Below are 22,113 nucleotides of genomic sequence, written 5' to 3'. Positions count from 1 at the left end.
CATATACACGCTCCCTTCCTTCTCTGCTCTCTCTCTCTCTGTGTGTGTGTGTGTGTGTGTGTGTGTGTGTGTGTGTGTGTGTGTGTGTGTGTGTGTGTGTGTGTGTGTGTGTGTGTGTGTGTGTGTGTGTGTGTGTGTGTGTGTGTGTGTGTGTGTGTGTGTGTGTGTGTGTGTGTGTGTGTGTGTGTGTGTGTGTGTGTGTGTGTGTGTGTGTGTGTGTGTGTGTGTGTGTGTGTGTGTGTGTGTGTGTGTGTGTGTGTGTGTGTGTGTGTGTGTGTGTGTGTGTGTGTGTGTGTGTGTGTGTGTGTGTGTGTGTGTGTGTGTGTGTGTGTGTGTGTGTGTGTGTGTGTGTGTGTGTGTGTGTGTGTGTGTGTGTGTGTGTGTGTGTGTGTGTGTGTGTGTGTGTGTGTGTGTGTGTGTGTGTGTGTGTGTGTGTGTGTGTGTGTGTGTGTGTGTGTGTGTGTGTGTGTGTGTGTGTGTGTGTGTGTGTGTGTGTGTGTGTGTGTGTGTGTGTGTGTGTGTGTGTGTGTGTGTGTGTGTGTGTGTGTGTGTGTGTGTGTGTGTGTGTGTGTGTGTGTGTGTGTGTGTGTGTGTGTGTGTGTGTGTGTGTGTGTGTGTGTGTGTGTGTGTGTGTGTGTGTGTGTGTGTGTGTGTGTGTGTGTGTGTGTGTGTGTGTGTGTGTGTGTGTGTGTGTGTGTGTGTGTGTGTGTGTGTGTGTGTGTGTGTGTGTGTGTGTGTGTGTGTGTGTGTGTGTGTGTGTGTGTGTGTGTGTGTGTGTGTGTGTGTGTGTGTGTGTGTGTGTGTGTGTGTGTGTGTGTGTGTGTGTGTGTGTGTGTGTGTGTGTGTGTGTGTGTGTGTGTGTGTGTGTGTGTGTGTGTGTGTGTGTGTGTACACCACCCTACGGTAAAACAGCAGCCTCTTTGATCGCCCTCTACAGTCAACATAAGCTCTCTTAAGCACACGCCGGAGACCCCCTTTCTTCCTCCCTGGGTAAATATCATAGGCGGGAGAGACGCCGGGAGACGCTAGCTTTGGTGTTTATCCGACGCCCTTTATCCCGCCTGTGTGAGTCCTCTGTGCAACCAATGAAGAGGCCTCAGATATCTCTCTCTCTCTCTCTCTCTCTCTCTCTCTCTCTCTCTCTCTCTCTCTCTCTCTCTCTCTCTCTCTCTCTCTCTGGTTCTTCCCCTTCCTCTTACTATTCACCTCGAATTTTCCCCTTTCTCTTTTCCTCTTCACTCGACTCTTCTCGTTTTCCTCTCAATCTTCATCAGAACTTCCCTCCTTTCTCTCACTTTTCACTTCGAATTTTCCCTTTTCTCTTTCGCTCTCCGCCCGAATCTTCTCCTGTCTCTCTCACTCTTCACCTCGAATCTTCCCCTTTCTCCCTCACTCTCAACCTCGATCCTTCCCCTTTCTCGCCCTCCTAACCCGGTGTTTGCATAAGTTCTTCGCTCTCTCCGCGTGTGCGTTGAGTAGTAGTAGTAGGTGGAGACGTAACAAAAGTAACACAAAAGCACAAAATTTTCGTTCATGGCCTGAAGGTTACGAGTTTTCAAGTCACTATGCTTCTCCTCCCAACACACCTCCTTGAAACTGCCTCGATCTGGTGTCTGTAATTTATTCATAAAGTTGATATTCGAGGAGGGTAAGTGAGGCAGGGATACTGAAAATAATCCTGATGCACAGTTTTACAGATAAAAGCTCCATCTATTAAAAAATATATATGTACAAGCAAAGCAATAATACTTAAAAGATAAGCCAGCACGTGTTAGTAAAGGTAAAAATCGAGACTTTACTCGAGAAAAAAAGCTGAAAATAATCATAATGTACAGGGAAGACAGGTGGATATAGGTATGAGAGAGAGAGAGAGAGAGAGAGAGAGAGAGAGAGAGAGAGAGAGAGAGAGAGAGAGAGAGAGAGAGAGAGAGAGAGAGAGAGAGAGAGAGAGAGAGAGAGAGAGAGAGAGAGAGAGAGAGAGAGAGAGAGAGAGAGAGAGAGAGAGAGAGAGAGAAAACCAGCCAGTTTCCAGGTGACAGGAACATTCATAGCTGCAACTTTTTTTCTTTTTGACAAAACAAAATAAATATACCGCGCCAGGCCAGAGGAAAACCTGGAAACACGTCAGAAGAAATATACAAAACAAGATGAAACTCAGGGAAAGGCAGAAAGGGAGATGCCTGCGAGGGGAAGCTGATGGAAGGAGTTGGTGTTTGAGATAGATCTTGTCAGGAAGGAAGAGGACGGCGGGGAGGAGGAAGGAGGAGGAGGAAGGAAGAATGGTGAGCAGAAGCAGGAGGCAATTGGAGATTTGGTTAGCTGAAGGAGGGCGGGATGTTGCAGAAAATTAGATGTTAGGGGGAAGAATGGAATGGAAGTGGGAAGGAAGAAGGTTGAAGGATGCTGGTGGCAGGCGAAGGGAGACGGGATATAAAGAAATTGTGGCCAGGAAACGCAGAAGACGGCAAGGGAAGCAGGAAGGAGGATGATGGAAGGAAGGCAGGAAGGACAATGAGAAGGAAGTAATTGGAAGAGTTATTCAGAGGCTGCGGTCAGATCAGAGAGAGAGAGAGAGAGAGAGAGAGAGAGAGAGAGAGAGAGAGAGAGAGAGAGAGAGAGAGAGAGAGAGAGAGAGAGAGAGAGAGAGAGAGAGAGAGAGAGAGAGAGAGAGAGAGAGAGAGAGAGAGAGAGAGAGAGAGAGAGAGAGAGAGACACACACACTCTTTAACTGACTAATTAACACAGTAATTGACTAAACATCCAATTTTCACCACTTCAAAGCAGTACAAGAGTCACCAGATCACTGAAACATCCAATTGGAGCAGCGGCCTGACTGACTGCTTCACCTTTGGACACCAGACAAGACAGTGTACTCCTAAACACCCACACTGTACCTACACGACGAACACTATGCACACAACACACATATAAGTAGAATACACCTTTCTTTTCACTATCCTCAAATATCCAATAATATACATAAAATTTTCAGCATTGTATCTTACCCATTATTTCCTTGAGCTTCCACTACATTAATGGGAGGGTAGAGAGACCCCTTCCACTACGTTGTCCTATCTCTCATAGCAATAGCTACTGGAAATATCGTAGTAAGCACTCTGGAAAGGACTCAAAGGCCTGCTGTTGTTGTCATCCTTCGTAATCCTTTGTAACACGTGAAGGAAAGCGCGAGGGAGTGAATGGATGACAGGACTTGAGGAGCTTTGTGAGGTGGATCAGGACAAGGGAGGTCAGTTCGGGGAGACGGACAGGGTGTGGCATGAGAACTGGGTCATAGGCGAGGGAGGGAGGCGGGCAGCAGGCAGGGAAGAAGGCAGGAGAGAGGCAACAAACAGTCTTCAGTCTTCAGTCTTCGGTGTCTGGTGGGAGTGAGAAAAAAGGCACAATGGAAGTAGGTCATGGAGGCAATGTGTGAAGTAACTCTGGACATGCGTGTTGTAAAGTTAAAGAAGAAAAGCACAAACAGGAAATGGAGAAAGAAGTGCTAGAAAGGAAAGAACAGAGAGACTTTTGGAAAGAGAGAGAGAGAGAGAGAGAGAGAGAGAGAGAGAGAGAGAGAGAGAGAGAGAGAGAGAGAGAGAGAGAGAGAGAGAGAGAGAGAGAGAGAGAGAGAGAGAGAGAGAGAGAGAGAGAGAGAGAGAGAGAGAGAGACCGACAGACCGACACGATGTACTCCCTATAAACATCCTTGCTATATCCTAAAACACCATTCACATCTTTAATCCAAACATTTGCCTTAGATACAAAACCAACAGAGTAAACGCGAAAAAAAAAAAATACAGGCATTGAGAAAGTACAAGACAACAAACGTGTAGAAGGAAGGGAGGCTTTGAAGTGGTAAACGACAGAAAGACCATGTGAAAATTCTCCAGCGGCATTAAACAGGAAAAGAGAAGAAGCGGCGTCGCGTTGATTAGTGACGCTTAGCTTTAAACGTTAACTTACTCGCTGTAGAGAGAAAGAGAGAAAAAAAAATGCTCTTCTAAAATAATATTCACTAGAAGCATCAAGGGGAGACCAGTGGCATTTACTCGTAACTCCCTCTCTCTCTCTCTCTCTCTCTCTCTCTCTCTCTCTCTCTCTCTCTCTCTCTCTCTCTCTCTCTCTCTCTCTCTCTCTCTCTCTCTCTCTCTCTCTCTCTCTCTCTCTCTCTCTCTCTCTCTCGCCGTATTTATTTAGCCAAGGACACGTGAGAGGCAAAAATGCATCTGCAAACTCCATGAATTTCGGAGGGAGAGTGTTGTGTGATGGCTGAAGGGAGGGAAGGAGATTATGGATAAAGGTGAGAGAGAGAGAGAGAGAGAGAGAGAGAGAGAGAGAGAGAGAGAGAGAGAGAGAGAGAGAGAGAGAGAGAGAGAGAGAGAGAGAGAGAGAGAGAGAGAGAGAGAGAGAGAGAGAGAGAGAGAGAGAGAGAGAGAGAGAGAGAGAGAGAGAGAGAGAGAGAGAGAGAGAGAGAGAGAGAGATAGTTGTTATTCGCAAAAAGAATCTCAAGACATGCACGTGAGAGAAGGAAAGAAAAGCCACGCTGAGCTCTCAGATATTTCAACATTCCTCCGGCCTCTTTCGCCTTCACCTGTGTTGTTGCCTCCTCCGCCAACCAAAACCCCGCCGTCGTGTTTGTCTCCCCGCTGAATGACAGAGGAGAGGTCACATTTCCTTCCATGTGTGATGTTCTTAGAGCCCAAGGTTAACTATTTCTTCTTCTCCTTTGACCCGGAAAAACCGCCGCCCTATTGCAGAAAAAAATGTCCCAACCAGTAAAAGTAGCATGAAAAGTATCTGGCAAAAGGGCCTGAAATACTCGCACCGCTCCGTCGCTGCCTCTTCTTACAACCTCTTAAAAAATGCCATCAGGAAAGCCGGCAGTGCGTTGCGTTGCCTCAGGTCCTTCACGGGAACCTTACGATGTTTTCCCATTTCGGAGCCAAACACCAGACTGTGAGGCCGACGGTAACATGCATCAGAACCGCCGTGTCCTCCACCTGTCTGCGCGGCTGTCGGGGTTGGAGGGGACACACGGCGGCGGCACAGGGGAGGACGAAGGCAAGAGAGGATGGAAGGCAGAAGTCAAGGTAAAGGGGTAGGCAGAAAGAGGCAGAAAAAGCAAGGTTCCTCGGTGTCACCTGAACCACCAGCCGCCAGGGACTCAGAGAGACCGTAACACCGCGGAGATAAGTCAAGGGCGCGAGGCAGGATGGCGGCGTCCGAAGTCTCCAGTGATGGGAAAGGGGAGAAGGAGGGGAGGTCGTTCGGGGGCAGTGTGGTGATCGTGAAGCTCGGCGCACCTCGACCAGGGCTGCAGAAGACGCCGCCGATGACTCTTTCCTCCCATTACAGTAAATTGGAAGACTCAAGGACGGCAGCGATGGTGGTGGTGGCGGTGGCGGCGGCGGCGGCGGTGACTGGTGGTGGTGGTGGTGACAGTGGTGGTGGTGGTGGTGACAATGGTGGTGGTGGTGACAATGGTGGTGGTGGTGACAATGGTGGTGATGGTGACAGTGGTAGTGATGATGACAGTGGTGGTGGTGGTAACAGTGGTGGTGGTGACAGTGGTGGTGGAGAAATGTCTCACTTGCAAATCCGTCGTGTCCTCGAGTGATGGAAGTGTAGTCTCGCGGGGCGGTGGAGAGGTGGGTGCCAGGAGGAGTGACGAGTGCCAGTGCCGCGTTCAGAGTGCCAGTTGATGTTCAAGGTTAAATTGCGGCTCGTCCATCCATTGGTACAGAGGGACATTAATCTTGGGCGTGACCGGAGCCGGGGACACACCCACACACCAGCCACCAGCCACCCACCACTCTCCCTCGCCTCCCCGCCCATCTCCCAACCTCCCATCCCAGTGTCTCTCTCTCTCTCTCTCTCTCTCTCTCTCTCTCTCTCTCTCTCTCTCTCTCTCTCTCTCTCTCTCTCTCTCTCTCTCTCTCTCTCTCTCCCCCCTCTCTCCTCGCCTACCAGATGTCCTCCTCTTCTTCCCTTCCTCCCTGTGACCGAGGGATGAGTGGACGTCGTTGTCTCTTAAGGGTTAGAGTGTAGGCTTGTTACTTAAAATGACGAGGCATATTCTCAGCTTGCCTCGCCTTGCCTCGCCTCACTTCGACTTTTTTTTCTTTCTCTCTCTCTCTTCTCTATTCTAACTGGTATTTTTTATTATGAATTTCCATTTTATTTATTCTGTTTGACCTCTTGAGCCTATAACCCCCAGTAGGCTTATACCCGGAGACTTTGAAGGTTGGCCTGTAGGCTTATCTCCTGTAGGCTTGAGTGGCCAGTCCAGGCCGTTGTGTCATGGCTGAATTTTTAGCGATTCCCGTGCAGGCCTATTTCTATTCTCCCGCTGCTGGTGGTGCTTCCCAATACACCCGCTACACTCGGCAATGAAAATAGAATTGATAAATGTAGTGATGTGTGTGTGTGTGTGTGTGTGTGTGTGTGTGTGTGTGTGTGTGTGTGTGTGTGTGTGTGTGTGTGTGTGTGTGTGTGTGTGTGTGTGTGTGTGTGTGTGTGTGTGTGTGTGTGTGTGTGTGTGTGTGTGTTTATATATCTAACTAACAAACTTCACCAAAACCAAAAGAAACAGACGCAAAACATAAAACACAAATACCTATCTTCATTTTCCATTTCTTTCCCCACATTCCAAAATAAAACAAAAAACAAAAAAAAAAAAAAAAACCAAGGCAGAACCTCCACATAAGACGCACTCACCAGGACCAAGACAGTCAAGACTTCGCCCTCTAAAACACGCAAGGAACAGCCACACTAATTACATAACTAACTAAGACTCCACTTCGCCGCCCGAGTTACTGAGGCCGAGGGTCGAGGCGAGGCAGGGAGGACAAGACCAGACGGGACTAGGCAGGAGGGTGGAGGGAGCTGGAAGGGAGTGAGTGCATAGGAAGCGCAGGGGAGCATTTCGGAAAGACAGGCTGCATTTGAAGGTCGTTTTTCGAGATGAATGGCACACAGGCTTTGAGGAAACGTGGGGGGAATTGCTGACCTTCCGTGCCAAAGCCAGAAGGAGGGAAAAGGGGAAACGGCTGGGAGGGAAAACGCACGAGGGGAAAATACGAAGAGGAAAGAGCAAGGTGAAAAGATAAGAAAGATATAACCTGAAAGGTGACGCGATCAATGGTGTGAGATGGGAGGAAAATGAGAGAGAGAGAGAGAGAGAGAGAGAGAGAGAGAGAGAGAGAGAGAGAGAGAGAGAGAGAGAGAGAGAGAGAGAGAGAGAGAGAGAGAGAGAGAGAGAGAGAGAGAGAGAGAGAGAGAGAGAGAGAGAGAGAGAGAGAGAGAGAGAGAGAGAGAGAAATGACGTCAAATATCACTGAGAGAAGGAAAGTAAGGGGAATGGGAGAAAGTGGGAGAGAAATGAGAGGGACTGGGAAAGAAATTGGAGGTAGAAATTGCCTGTACTTTACTTGGGATGCCGGAGGGAGGAGGAAAGAGAGGGGGAAAAATCCGAAAGCAAGAAAGAGAAGGAAATAGAGAATGGGGGCTCGGGAAAATATTTTAAAAGCAATTAACTTGTACAAAAAAAAAATAAATAAATAAAAATTCCAACCCAAAAGAAGTCGAGAAAAATTTAAACTTTGCACTGTATAAACGGAACCTCGAGGGGAAAAATGTGAATACAGTAGCATGAGTTTTTTTTTTCCTCCAACGCTGGGAAATAAAATCCGTGAGGTAACTGTGGAATATTCAGCGCAAAACAGAACAGAGCAAACCAACAGCAGTGAAAAGGAGCACCAAGACACCGCAGAAACTAGATTGGCCAACATTCTTCCTCTTCCTCTCCCTCTCTCTCTCTCTCTCTCTCTCTCTCTCTCTCTCTCTCTCGTTTCTGTTTTGGGGATGTTTTCTTCTCTTTTTTTCTATTATTCTTTTTTTTTGTGCCCTTGGTCGACCTGCCTGACACTTTGAAAAAAAAAAGGCAAAAATGGACAGAAAAAGAAAAAGAAACGAGCACTAGCAACAGGAAAAGCTTGACGAATCTGGAACAAAAAAAATAAAGAAAAGAAAATAAAAAAAATAAAGAAAAAGGACAGCAACAACAGGAAAAGGTTGACAAATCTGGAACAAAAAAACAACTGCTTCTTTTCTAGCAACGTTATAACAACACAGCACAACGAAATGATAAAAATGTAGATAAAAGTAAACAAAAACAAAAAAAAGTTAACATGTACATGCATAAAAACCGGATGAATTTCAGAAAACCACCTCTCTCTCTCTCTCTCTCTCTCTCTCTCTCTCTCTCTCTCTCTCTCTCTCTCTCTCTCTCTCTCTCTCTCTCTCTCTCTCTCTCTCTCTCTCTCTCTCTCTCTCTCTCTCTCTCTCTCTCTCTGCAGCTGCCATGAAACTTTCCACCAAAGGACAGCTGAGAAAATATACATGCATGAAAAGGAAAAGAACTTAAGGGGAAGAAGTAGAAAGGCTCGGAAGAAGGAGAAGAAAAGGTCAGAGGGAAAGAAAGAGGAGAAATCATACAAGTGGCGAAAAAGGGAAGGGAAAGTAAGAAATCACGAAAGGAAGTAAGAACAGAGAGGAGAAATGGAAGAAAGAAGCCATGAAAAGGAAGAGAACAAGAGAGAGAGTATTGGAGGAAAGGAAGAAAGGAAAGTAAAGGAGTGAATAGAAAGTAAGAATGGAAGGAGGAGGAGGAGGAAGAGGAGAAGGAAAGAAAGAAACCAGCCAAAGTGTGCGTTTGTTTGTGTATGCATGATGGGAAGAGATAACACAAGAAAAAACAACAAAGGAAAAGAATAAGAAATGAAAACAGCCCGCAGTGGCAGAGGGAGAAGAGAAAGGAAAGAGAAGAGGATTGATAAAGGAGAATAATAAAAGAGAATAACATGAAAATAAAGAGAACGAAGAAAAGAATGAAGCAAAATAAGATAAGAAAGGAGGGAAGGAGGAGAAGCGGAAATAATGAGGAACAGGAGAATGCAGATGAGATGTGGAAGGAGGACAGGAATGAGAGAGAGAGAGAGAGAGAGAGAGAGAGAGAGAGAGAGAGAGAGAGAGAGAGAGAGAGAGAGAGAGAGAGAGAGAGAGAGGGAACGGCCATGGGTTTTGGGCTGTGTCAACCGCATTTGGAACTCGGCACGGCAGCTGTCAATTAGTGAGTGGGAATGGGGAGGGGGGAAAGGGGAGGGGCGAGAGGGGGAGGGGAGGAGGTGGGCGAGGAAGCACTGCCGCCATATTCTTCAGCGCCCATCAGAGAGAGAGAGAGAGAGAGAGAGAGAGAGAGAGAGAGAGAGAGAGAGAGAGAGAGAGAGAGAGAGAGAGAGAGAGAGAGAGAGAGAGAGATAGTGGGGTGTCGCCGATTTTGTGAGTGCTGTGTGCCGGCTGCTGCTGCTTCTGTTCCTGCTGCTGCTGCAACTACTATTCTTGTGTTCAGGTGCAGCAGCAGTAGTAGTAGTAGTAGTAGTAGTAGTAGTAGTAGTAGTAGTAGTAGTAGTAGTAGTAGTAGTAGTAGTAGTAGTAGTAGTAGTAGTAGTAGTAGTAGTAGTAGTAATTTAATCACCAAAAGTATCAATAACAATAACACGTCCACCACCAAGACATTACAAAAACCCCCACCAACAACAAAACTAACCAACAAAGAAATTAACAGCAGTCCATCCATCTACAACAGTCCATTAGTTTGCCTGGAGAGGAGAGGAGAAGGAACACGTGATATCACAGGCATGTAAAACGCACTGGGGAAAAGAAACAAGTGAAAGCACACAGAGCCAATCACGAGAACAAGGAACCATCACACACCCCATTACATCCCATCAGATAATAATACACCAACACTGACAGTAATGGACCCTGCTTGCTTCTGTGTATGTAGGGCGGGGGGGGGGCGGGGGTGTGTGTGTGTGTGTGCGTGTGTGTGTGTGTGTGGTGCGGGCGTTGCATCGAATTGCTTACTAAGGGCGTGGTGTGTGTGTGTTTGTGTTGTCAAGAGTGAGAGACATGGAAGAGGAAAGTGAGGAAGGGAGGAGGAGGAGGAGGAGGAGGAGGAGGAGGAGGAGGAGGAGGAGGAGGAGGAGGAGGAGGAGGAGGAGGAGGAGGAGGAGGAGGAGGAGGGAAAGGGCAGAGTGTATGTATCGGGAACAAGTCAATAGTTTCTCCGAAGGTGGTGGCTTGTTCGTAAAGGTTGAAAAAAAATATGGGTACAAAAGGTGAGGAGGATGACGACCTCCGGGGGTAATATACTGGAGAGAGAGAGAGAGAGAGAGAGAGAGAGAGAGAGAGAGAGAGAGAGAGAGAGAGAGAGAGAGAGAGAGAGAGAGAGAGAGAGAGAGAGAGAGAGAGAGAGAGAGAGAGAGAGAGAGAGAGAGAGAGAGAGAGAGAGAGAGAGAGAGAGAGAGAGACGTGCTCATGCTTTTTATACCTTTCCTATATTTTCAAGGATCACAATTGCAATAATTTATTCAAGAAATCATTATTTTTTTCTTTCCATTTTCTTTTGAAGTTCCCCCTTAATAATCAAGTGTCACGCTACATGTGTTGGTTATGCACGTTTTCTATCTCATAAAAACGCAAGAATCGGTCAGTTTTCTTGTCATTTCCATTAGTGTTTCAATGCTGGTGTTTGGGAAGAGTTTTTCGCGTGTGTGTCCCGTGCCTGTGGTGTGTGTGTGTGTGTGTGTGTGTGTGTGTGTGTGTGTGTGTGTGTGTGTGTGTGTGTGTGTGTGTGTGTGTGTGTGTGTGTGTGTGTGTGTGTGTGTGTGTGTGTGTGTGTGTGTGTGTGTGTGTGTGTGTGTGTGTGTGTGTGTGTGTGTGTGTGTGTGTGTGTGTGTGTGTGTGTGTGTGTGTGTGTGTGTGTGTGTCCTTGGAGTTTCTAATGGCTATGAAAGTGGATTTCATGAGTTCTGCAATTTCTCCTTTATTTTGCTGCAGTTTCAAGATTCCTCTCTCTTCTCTGGAGTGTTTTTCCTTCTCAGAGACTTCGATAAATGAGTGTTGTGTTCCTCGATGCCTTGTGTGTTCGTCTGGTGCTTGCCACGCCTCCTGTTCTCATGTTTTGTGGAGTTGATGCGTTTCGAAGGTTCTCAAGTGTTGGTGGAAAGTTGGGCGGCAGTCGGTCTTGTGTTCGTCCAAAGTTCCTATTTACAGTTCACTCTCTGCTAAGTTTACGTTGCTTTCCTGTTTCTTGAGTCTCCTTGTCGTTCGTTGGGAGCGTGAACATTTGTCGTGTGCTGGTCGTCTTGATCGTTCTTGCCATGTGCACGTGCGACTGTCTGGAGATCGTGTTTTGCTCAGGTGTTAGTTATGGAGGCGTGCATTTGTTGTTGGTGGTGCACGATCGTCAAGGCTTCCGTCCATGAGGTCCTTGCGTCTTGCTTCGTTTCTCGAGTCTAGACTGCAGGTTTCCGTGGCCAGCTGATGTGTTAATCTGGTTTAGGTGCGGAAGTGGGTGCGAATTTGCCTACGAATTGTGTCCATGTTCTTCTCAGGGAGACAGACGGTGGCGCGTATCCCAGCCATCCCCTCTTAAGCCCTTCCTAGTCTGTGCGTGTTCCTACCAGCCATCCTAAACCTCCCCTCTATCTCTCTCTGTCTCTGTCTCTGTCTCTCTCTCTCTCTCTCTCTCTCTCTCTCTCTCTCTCTCTCTCTCTCTCTCTGCTCCTCGCCGCCCTAACCTTGCCCGGGCCATGACTTTAACACGTTTTTATGCGTAACTTCATAATGTTAGGGTTTTGCTCCTCGTAAAAATGTCTAATTCCCTTGAGATACTATGATTTACTGCTTTAATCTTGATAGTATGCACACACACACACACACACACACACACACACACACACACACACACACACACACACACACACACACACACACAGGCACAGACACACACACACACACACACACAGACACGCTATACCAAGAACGAAAAGCCGTAAAAATTATAATTCATTCATACCTTTAAAGGAAACGATGACTTGTAGCACCATTTCTTCCTGCATTGCTACTTGCTAAATTAAAAAAAAGAAGTCACACAAACACACACACACACACACACACACACACACACACACACACACACACACACACACACACGGTAAATTCTTTTCATAATGCGAGTGTCTAGGAATTAACAGTTTGGCTCACCCACTCATGACGTCTCCCTGTGAGCAGTTACTTCCAGCAGCGGCAGCGTTTTCCTTCGAGAGACAGCGAGCGAGGCGTTTCTGCGTGCCTTGTCCCCGAGTCCCTGAGTGTGTCAATGCCCTCGTGTTTCACCTCCCCGGCTAATTGTCAGGGTGTTGTTCTGTGTCGCCTGAAACACATGGGAGAGAGAGAGAGAGAGAGAGAGAGAGAGAGAGAGAGAGAGAGAGAGAGAGAGAGAGAGAGAGAGAGAGAGAGAGAGAGAGAGAGAGAGAGAGAGAGAGAGAGAGAGAGAGAGAGAGAGAGAGAGAACGACACTCTCTCTCTCTCTCTCTCTCTCTCTCTCTCTCTCTCTCTCTCTCTCTCTCTCTCTCTCTCTCTCTCTCTCTCTCTCTCTCTCTCTAGACAAGGCGCCTCAAGTCCTCTCTCAGTAAGGCTTAAATAATTGTGTTCGTCGCATCTCTTGGCCTCTAAGCATTCTTCGCTACGTTTGGCATTTCTCTCTCTCTCTCTCTCTCTCTCTCTCTCTCTCTCTCTCTCTCTCTCTCTCTCTCTCTCTCTCTCTCTCTCTCTCTCTCTCTCTCTCTCTGTTTCTATTCCTTCCATGATTAAAGATAGTGAGAAAAAATGTTTTGTTTCTGCATTATAGATCACAGACACCTTCCTTCCTTTCATTTCTTCTTTCCTTCCTTCCTTCCTTCTTCCTTCCTTCCTTCTTTCACCCAGCGGTCACCAGATTGCATGTGCGTGACACGTGCCCACATTATTCTCTTTACTTAGAATCCCCAGAAAATAGTCGTACCTACATTACAGAATGCCGCTTTTTCAGTGAAGCGTAGTGAATTATTGCGACACTTCTGGCTATCTATCACTGTAATGCATTTTGAAGGCCACGCGTCCATATTGCGGTTGCCCTGCTACATTCCTCAGAGTGAAATATGAATAGAGACGCGGAGGACATAAAACTTGCATGGAGATACCGGATAATATATGTATGTTTTCTTTAGTTTTCACTCAAATGTGTTTTATCGTTATGTTTGTTCTTGTTTATTTATTTATTCTTTTTTTTTCTATTTGGGGGTAGGTTCCATTCTTTGTCCTTTTATATACACCTGGTCTAAATATTTTGTTTAAGTTCTGTTTCTCATTTGTCATCCTGTCTTTTTTTCTTGGTCCTTTTATTTAGTTTACCCTTTATCTTTTTCTTGGATTCTATTCATTATTCCGTTTATCACGTATTCCTTTCTCCTGATTTCCTTACTTTTTTGGAGTCTATTCATTATTCATATTATTTTTTATTCTTTCTCCTGGATTTATTTACTTATTTGTTCTTTTTTTTTGCCATTTTCCTTTATTCCCTGACCATTGATTTCTCCATATTTACTCTCTACACCTACTACTTTTATACACAGCTTGTCTTAGTCCCTAGTCTTCTGTCTTCCTCCCATTTCTCATTTTCCGTTACTTTTGTACTTCATTAACATCCATTTATTTTCTTTTTCGATATTTATCTTATCTTTTTATTCCACGTGTCTCAATATATAACATACTTCAGTTCCTAGTCCTCTAGTTCCATGTCTTCTCTGCTTTTCGTCTACTTAACGTTAATTATTGTAGTTGTAGTAGCTTGGCAGGAGTGGCTTACGTATTGTGCATTCAGTCCTCTTCTCACTCCCCCTTAATGAAAACATACAAGGCACCTCCCTCAGAGCCTCTCCCTGGGCCGGCCTTGTACGTCACAGGGAAGTAAACAAAGTGTGATGGATGCCGCCGCCGCCGCCGCCAGGATCGGTTTTGTTAGTGCGGTAAAACGTAATTTATGGACCGAATAAACATCGATTATTTGCACTTCACGGGACATGGCCAAGCACTTAATATATCGGTTTTCTCAAGGCATGGGTGATTATATTTCCAACATTATAACATCACATTCCGTCCGCGCCTGGTAGATTCATTGATTGTACTGAGAATGCGGTGCGTCTCATCCTGTGGAAGAGAAGTGCCATTGTGGAGGTGAAGTGCCTCGCCTCTGATACGAGCACGCTTAGCTCTCCTATCATTACTATTTCTATTGGCTAAAGAGATGATCAGCCGAAATTTAAATACGGTTTCTCCTGTTAATAATGTAGAAATGGTGGTAGTCTGCCATTAGAACTGTAAAAGCACTCTTAAAAACCTGTGTAACTTCAACTAAAGCCCTTTGAGAATAGTGTAGATACGTAACAGAAGTATTTTATAATATGGTCTCCCGTGGCCTCGTGGCACGTCAGTGTAATTAATGTCTAAAAGGGCGTAGCAGTATTGCTATTAAGAGCGACGATTCTTAAACACGACACTGTACATCGCCACTAATGCTTTGGTGGAGGAACATGTGATGGGATCCGCGGCCATGTCTCACTCAGGGAATTACGTGACACACACACACACACACACACACACACACACACACACACACACACACACACACACACACACACACACACACACACACACACACACACACACACACACACACACACACACACACACACACACACAATTTAAGGTTGTTCAGGTTATCTGATATCACGCACAAAATAAAAATATTTAAGTGACAAATGCAGTGTAATCAGTAGATGGACTCATTTTCACCACAACTACCAAACAAAAAGGCTCTGGTAAATGTATCTATGAGCATGTAGTTTCCTCATTGTCGAGTCTGTATAACTCAACAGTTAATTATTTTCCATAACGTAACTTTTCGTTTTTCATTTCCACTTAGAATATATTTAGCTCCAAAAATAAAGGAAGGCAAGCCACGTAGGAGAAGAGTGTGTGCCCATGTTTGTGTGGATAGCGGCACAAACAAAACCTCAAAATTAGCCTGCTTATCTCGCCCATCATAGTCAAGGCTGCCTGGCCGCTGAAGACCTGAGCACACTGTCTGACAGCTTGCCAATTCCCTCACTGCCACCACGGCGTTGTAAGCTCATGACAACACAACATTCCACGCCCAGTCATACACGATGTTACCGCTGTGTTCTCTTCGTCCCCCTGTCATTCCGCCCTCCACCGCCACTGTTCCCTGTCCTGCTGCGTCTCTCGTTGCAGTCCTACAGACATTATAAATGATAGCAGTCTCCCCAACATCCACAGAGTCCGGGGCGTGGGTTGGCGTGGAGAACAACACTGTGGTAAACGTGAAAGCCCAGCTGGGATACACCGCCTTCCTGCCCTGCTCCGTGCGCATGATCGGCGACAAACAGGTAAGTTGATGGAGGTGGTTTTGTTACTTGCACACACACACACACACACACACACACACACACACACACACACACACACACACACACACACACACACACACACACACACACACACACACACACTGTATATAAACACGAAACACAATCAAAGGAGAAAGGAGGAGGAGGAGGAGGAGGAGGAGGAGGAGGAGGAGGAGGAGGAGGAGGAGGAGGATAAGGTAAGCCTGGTAAGGCAGGTAATATCCTGAGCCAGGTGTACACAGCGATCAAGCGGGAACTACGTAAATCTTCACCACTGAGAAATTACAGCTCGACCATAACTTTGGGGGAAGTTAAGCTATAATATCTCCTCAGCCTGTTATTACCTATAAGAAAGGAGGCGGAGGGAGGCGTAAGCAGTGCAGGTGGAAAGGGGAATAGCCAAAGGAGGAGGAGGAGGAGGAGGAGGAGGAAGGGAAAGAGGTGGAGGAGGAAGTTCTTAAAAGAAACTGGAAGCCCACAGAGGAGGGAAGGTATAAGGAGCGAAATTCAAGGTGCACGAGTGAAAGGGAAAGGTGTGAGGCAAAGGAACACGGAAGGAGAGAAAAGAAACACGGAAGGAGAGGAAAGGAACAACGAAGGAGAGTATAAGAACATGGAATAAAAGACTAGAATTGGTAAATGGACAAGTGGAGGAGAGATGTCACGTGGATAAAAATTTGAAAGAACAAGCCTGAGCGGGAGAGGGAGAAAGAAGCTGCACAGGAGGGTGAAAATGACAACAAAATTCGTCACTGAGGGAAAACGTATTTCCTTCGCCAGTAATTTTCCTTCCTTCCTTCCTTCCTTCCTTCCTTCCTTACAGACAAGCGACTCGTCAGTCTTCGCTGCAACGCGAGTTTGTATATTTTTCATCCCTTGCATATTTAAATCGGATTACAAAACCATCCCTCGCTGCTGTCCACCACTCACTCTTTCTTAATTTAATTCCAAGTTATAAAGTTTCCGCAATGAAATCTACTTGAGGCGTCCATCAAGACCTCCATTACGAGTAGTTAGCAATTCACCACTGTCATGAAATCCTAAGGAAAATGTTCACCCGATGTTGGCAAGAAGAGAAATTATACCATCACTATTCTGCATAATAACTATAATTTATAAAGTAACTGAGTAGTGCTGCCTGGTCCACTTCATCCACTCGGTTCAATTACAGACTTGGCATAAGTATTGATGTAAACTTTGAAAACTTAAGTGTACGTCCCGCAAATGTTCCAGTGGATTTTCCTCTCACGCACGTCACACTGGACAGTCTTAAGTAGCCTTGAATTTAGAGTAATGTCACACACTCGATCTCTAAATCACCCTAAAACATACTAGATGAAAACTCAAGGTACATAAGTTACATGAATAATACAAAACGTAATTCTAAGTTTACAGACCAAAGAAGAACTAAAGCAAGCAGAAAGCAGGACAAGACACGGAAGCACGAAAGTTTGGGGACGATAAATGACGTACAACGGGAAGCTTTTTGTCTGGTTGCAGTGCGCCGCTCAACACAGCCAGACAACAGTTAACCCACACACGCTGAGCACGAAGAAGCAAGGCCAGTTCATTGCTAAAAAAAAAAAAAAAAAAAATGCGGAAACTAGAATATTACAACTAACTAACTTGGCAATAATAATAATAATAACAAATGGTAAAGGTAATGTTAACAATGGCGATACGCAAAAAATCAAACTATTACAACTAAATAATGATAACAACAACAACAGCCACACAATAATGACAACGATGATTATGGCTGCGGTAATGTTAATAACGGCGATACACAAGCACGGGCAATAAGACCCTAACAACTCATTTTCATACGATGCATCCACTACCCGGGCGAGGCAAGACAGGCTCCCAGGTAAACACAAAATTAATTAAACAACAACAGCTGTGCGCCCAGGTGCCTCATGCGCCCCCACCTGCGCACCGCCGCCATTACTGAGGCGCTAATTATGTGCATTTAATTAGGGTATTATTTTTACCGACATATAAAATCGCTATGCATGAATACTAACTGGCTGGTACCTGTTAATAAGGCTTAATTACGTAATCCAATAAAAACATGCAGTAATTTATCTTAATTACGTTATTTCTGATACATGTGCAACGCGTGCCGTGCCAAAAATTAGGTACTTGTTGAAATGGAATGATGATCAGCACCGCTCCCTGGAAATAGTACGTAGCCCTTGTTAGCTCGTTGGCGGCTGTGTGGGCCGATGATGCGCAGGAGATGGGGTGAGGGAGAGAGAGAGAGAGAGAGAGAGAGAGAGAGAGAGAGAGAGAGAGAGAGAGAGAGAGAGAGAGAGAGAGAGAGAGAGAGAGAGAGAGAGAGAGAGAGAGAGAGAGAGAGAGAGAGAGAGAGAGAGAGAGAGAGAGAGAGAGAGAGAGAGAGAGAGAGAGACGGGGGGAGGGGGGAAAGAGAAGAAAAGAAGAGCAGCGAAAAGTTGAGAAAGGGAAGGTCGGGAGTAAGGTAACAAGCCCTAATAAGAATAATGGTGACGAATGGATCTTTATAAGGGCTGTGTGTGTGTGTGTGTGTGTGTGTGTGTGTGTGTGTGTGTGTGTGTGTGTGTGTGTGTGTGTGTGTGTGTGTGTGTGTGTGTGTGTGTGTGTGTGTGTGTGTGTGTGTGTGTGTGTGTGTGTGTGTGATGAAAATGATGGAAAAATTTTAATAAACAAATTTGTATAACTACTCATGCCCACATAGTTAAATGTTTTATTGCATTATTCCAATAATCTTTCAATGAACTAACAATTTAATTCAGACATCATTAACGCAAATATCAGTAATATATTTTTCCTCTCTATCTAAGTAATATTAAAGGTATACGACCAAATATACGCATCAGAGAGAACTTTTTAGTCCGTTATGGCTGTCATCCATTGTACAGTCAACCAAACATTCCTTAAAGCAACCAAAGTGTGACCATGAAACGCCCTTTCTTATGTTCTCGTCCCAAGCACCAAGAGGGAAGGTGACTCTTGCACAGGAACGAAAAAGTACAACACCAACACAACCTGCATTGATTCACGCTATCGCAGGAACCAAAATGGCTAATATATACTAAATAATACGAAAGAAAACCAAGGCACTGCTGGAGGGAGGCCACGTGAAGTCTCTCCTCTCCCTCCCCCCGCCGCCCTGACGCCACAAGTAGAGTCGAGTGCCACTCCGATGTATGGAAGGAAGGTTTCACGTGAAAGTGGCGTAAAGGTGGCTCATAATTCACGATAATGGTGCAAGTGTGTGTCTAACTCAGTACCTTGGGAGTAGCAGCTCGTTTGAGTACCGGCGATTTGGTTCTCCTTCAGCGATAAATCCCCTGATGGGTTATTGTAGGCAAGCTGAAGGAGAGATTTTATGGCAATCATTCTGAACTGGTGTATGCCAAATAGAGCGGTAAAGATTATATTATGAATGGGAAAGGTGGCACGGAAATTCAGGCTGGAGAAGAAAGTTTGAGTTCACGTTTTCTTGAAAGAGAATGAAGAATTGCGGGCGTGAAGTCGAAAGGTTGGGAAAATTATAGTAATCTTGCTCCACCTCGAGTTTCCCTTCCACTTTTGCCACTCATTTGTGTAATTTCTGTCCACTTCCATGAACTAACTACATTTTATTTTCTCTCCCTCTTCCTCTCCCTTTGTCCTTCAATCCATCTTCCTTCTTTCTCCTTTCATCACTCTCTCTATTACTCTTCTGCCCTTTTTCCTTTCTTTTCTCTTTTCATCACTCTTACTTTCTCCTCTATCGTGCTCACCTTCATCTCACTCTCCCTTGCCTTGCCTTTCCTTTTCCATTCATCATTCTTTTTCTTGCTTCTCTGCCCCTTTCTCTTCCGTTCTCTCCCTCATAACTCTGTCGGTCCTCTACTCTTTTCAATTCCTACCTTTCGTCTCTATCTCCCTCTTCCTCTTGCCACCCCTCACCACCCCCTGCAGATCTCCTGGATTAGGCGGCGTGACTGGCACGTGCTCACCTCAGGAGTCTACACGTACACCAACGACGAGCGGTTCTCCATCACACACAGGGACGGTGCCGACGACTGGACGCTCTCCATTAAGTACCTGCAGGAGCGTGACAACGGAACCTACGAGTGCCACGTGAGTACTGACTGGTGACACCTTCTGTCCCTTCGTCAGGTAGCTCCAGTTTTTTTTTTTTTTTATGATAATTTTATTACAAAATATGGTAATGCATCCTTGAGGCTCTTTTATGAATCTTTTTCCTTTTCAAAATGTACTTTTCATGTACTTCTTTTATATCACATATATTTACAAAGAATAGCGAACAGCTACAGAACTTTAGATTTTTTTTTTTTCAGCAGGGTTGGCATTAAAAAAACATCCAAATAAAAAAAGCCTAAGTGGGTTTTTTTTTTAATATTTAACAAAAATTTAATTTTATATTATATTGATAAATATGGTCTATATATGTACAGACAGCTCCCTACATGGTGAAACAGCTTTCCTACCTATATTTCTAACAAAAAGCAACACCTATCATCTTTTTTTCATGGCAGCTGTCACTGGCTAGAGCTGCCTTTGACGTGAAGCTTGGGCCTGCCTTCTTCCTCTCCCCCTCCACATTCCATTCCCGTCCCTTCCCCCATCCACCATGCTTCTCATACCTCCTTCATACATACATAGGTACATGCATACATACATAAATACATACATGCATGCATGTATACATGCATACATACATACATACATACATACATACATACATACGCACATACGTACATACATATTTACATACAGAGAGAGAGAGAGAGAGAGAGAGAGAGAGAGAGAGAGAGAGAGAGAGAGAGAGAGAGAGAGAGAGAGAGAGAGAGAGAGAGAGAGAGAGAGAGAGAGAGAGAGAGAGAGAGAGAGAGAGAGAGAGAGAGAGAGAGAGAGAGAGAGAGAGAGAGGTGGGAGGGTGGCTCAGATGGAGGAGATAAAGAATGGGTATGAGAAATGTAGAACCAAGGAGGAAGTGGGGATAGGGATGCAGATATGTGTGGCTTAACTGACACATCATGGCCTATGATATTTGCCTATTGAGTTGAGATGATGTTTTAGCTTAAAAATAAGGGTGGAAAGGCTGCTTCATCAAGGAGTAAACCATCTGCACATATACATAAAAAAAAAAAAAATGTAAAAGTAGTCAGGCCTGACCCGTTCATTTTCTGTGCAGTGCAAGTGAACAGAAGCTTTGTTCAACTGGACCAATCCGTATCAACATGACCTAAACCAGTGTCTCTCCTTCAGATAAAACTTCAAACCTTTTGTTTCACTCTGGATTACTTTTTAATTGCTTATTTAAACTGATTCACATATAAATATGAGGACTAAACAAAAAAATAAATAACTCATAAAAATCAATAAAACCCCAAAAAGACAATAAACTCTCCCAAAAAACAGTGCGTTGGGTTTTAAACCAGGGATTTTTCCAACCCTGTTTTTTTAGGCTATTTGATTGCACTAATCTATATTAACTAATATTAGAAGAGACAAGATACCACAGTGAAGGTCACCCCACCACCCATGAGTGACCTGTAAGTTGCCCATCATGAATTACCCGTCTATAAGTCATCCTCTCGTTAGTCACCACCGATAAGTGACCTCCCATAGATGACCTCACAAATTTCCCTTGTTTACAGTTCGCTTTAACTCACGGACATTACATCTGTATTGGATTTACCTCTTCACATATACCCATCACCTCAATTTTATTTAATTCACAGTCTTGCTAATGAATAACTAATTAACAAATTCTTATTCAATGCTTTAATCCCACATAGTATTTTTCTTCATTTAATCCGTTACGTAACATACTTGCCTCTTTATTATTATATTTGCCACACTTTCTCTCCTTTGAGCCACCCCCTTCGTCACTTCTAAGCCACTTATCTCCCTCCTTCATTTCCTTCATGAATTATAATTACTTAATACTCGAGCCGTGGAAACTGTTTGTATTCCGGCGCGTCTTTCCTGCGGCGCTCAGAGCACACAGCGGCTTTACCGGGGCTGCGGCTCCCCTGCCGCTCCTCTTGCTTCGCGCGGAGGGTTATGCTCCTTCTTTTACTGTTGTTGTTGTTGTTGTTGTTGTTGTTGTTGTTGTTGTTGTTGTTGTTGTTACTGGTTGTGGTGATGGTGGTGGTCGTGGTGATGGTGGTAGTGATGTGCTGGATGTGATGGTGTTATGTTGCCGCTGTTATGTGGTGGTGGTTGGTATCTTGTAGTATGTCAAAATGTGGTGGTGGTAGTAGTAGTAGTAGTAGTAGTAGTAGTAGTAGTAGTAGTAGTAGTAGTAGTAGTAGTAGTAGTAGTAGTAGTAGTAGTAGTAGTAGTAGTAGTAGTAGTAGTAGTAGTAGCAGCAGCAGTAGCAGCAGCAGCAGTAGCAGCAGCGGTGGTGGTTAAAGGGGTATATTTCCTGTTCTACGTCTCTCTCTCTCTCTCTCTCTCTCTCTCTCTCTCTCTCTCTCTCTCTCTCTCTCTCTCTCTCTCTCTCTCTCTCTCTCTCTCTCAAGGCTTACTCTTAAGGCTTACCCACCTACATACAGTGTTATCACTTCACAATTTCTTCCCGGCGGCGTGAGCGGGACGACAAACACACGCCTGTTTACGATACGCCGCTCTCCATAAATAACGAAATTAAACGTCAACCGCTTCTATTGTGGGCATAAAATTGCATTAGCGGCGCGAATCTGCCTCACCTTTACCTGCCTCCACTGCACCTGCCCG

General features: G+C 45.2%; 1 protein-coding gene across 1 annotated transcript in view; it reads left to right on the top strand.

The window, feature by feature from the left end:
- Positions 1-22,113, top strand: part of LOC135103900 (zwei Ig domain protein zig-8-like) — a 66,566-nt gene that overhangs the window by 11,752 nt on the left and 32,701 nt on the right. Inside the window, exons 2-3 of the mRNA XM_064010828.1 lie at positions 15,227-15,354; positions 19,324-19,485. Of these exons, the coding sequence (XP_063866898.1) occupies positions 15,227-15,354; positions 19,324-19,485 (290 nt within the window). The remainder of the gene's footprint in view (positions 1-15,226; positions 15,355-19,323; positions 19,486-22,113) is intronic.

The sequence above is a fragment of the Scylla paramamosain genome, chromosome 9 (assembly GCF_035594125.1).
Source record: "Scylla paramamosain isolate STU-SP2022 chromosome 9, ASM3559412v1, whole genome shotgun sequence".
Classification (NCBI taxonomy): domain Eukaryota; kingdom Metazoa; phylum Arthropoda; class Malacostraca; order Decapoda; family Portunidae; genus Scylla; species Scylla paramamosain.
The sequence above is the reverse complement of the archived record's forward strand: the minus strand, read 5'-3'. Positions and strand labels throughout refer to the sequence as shown.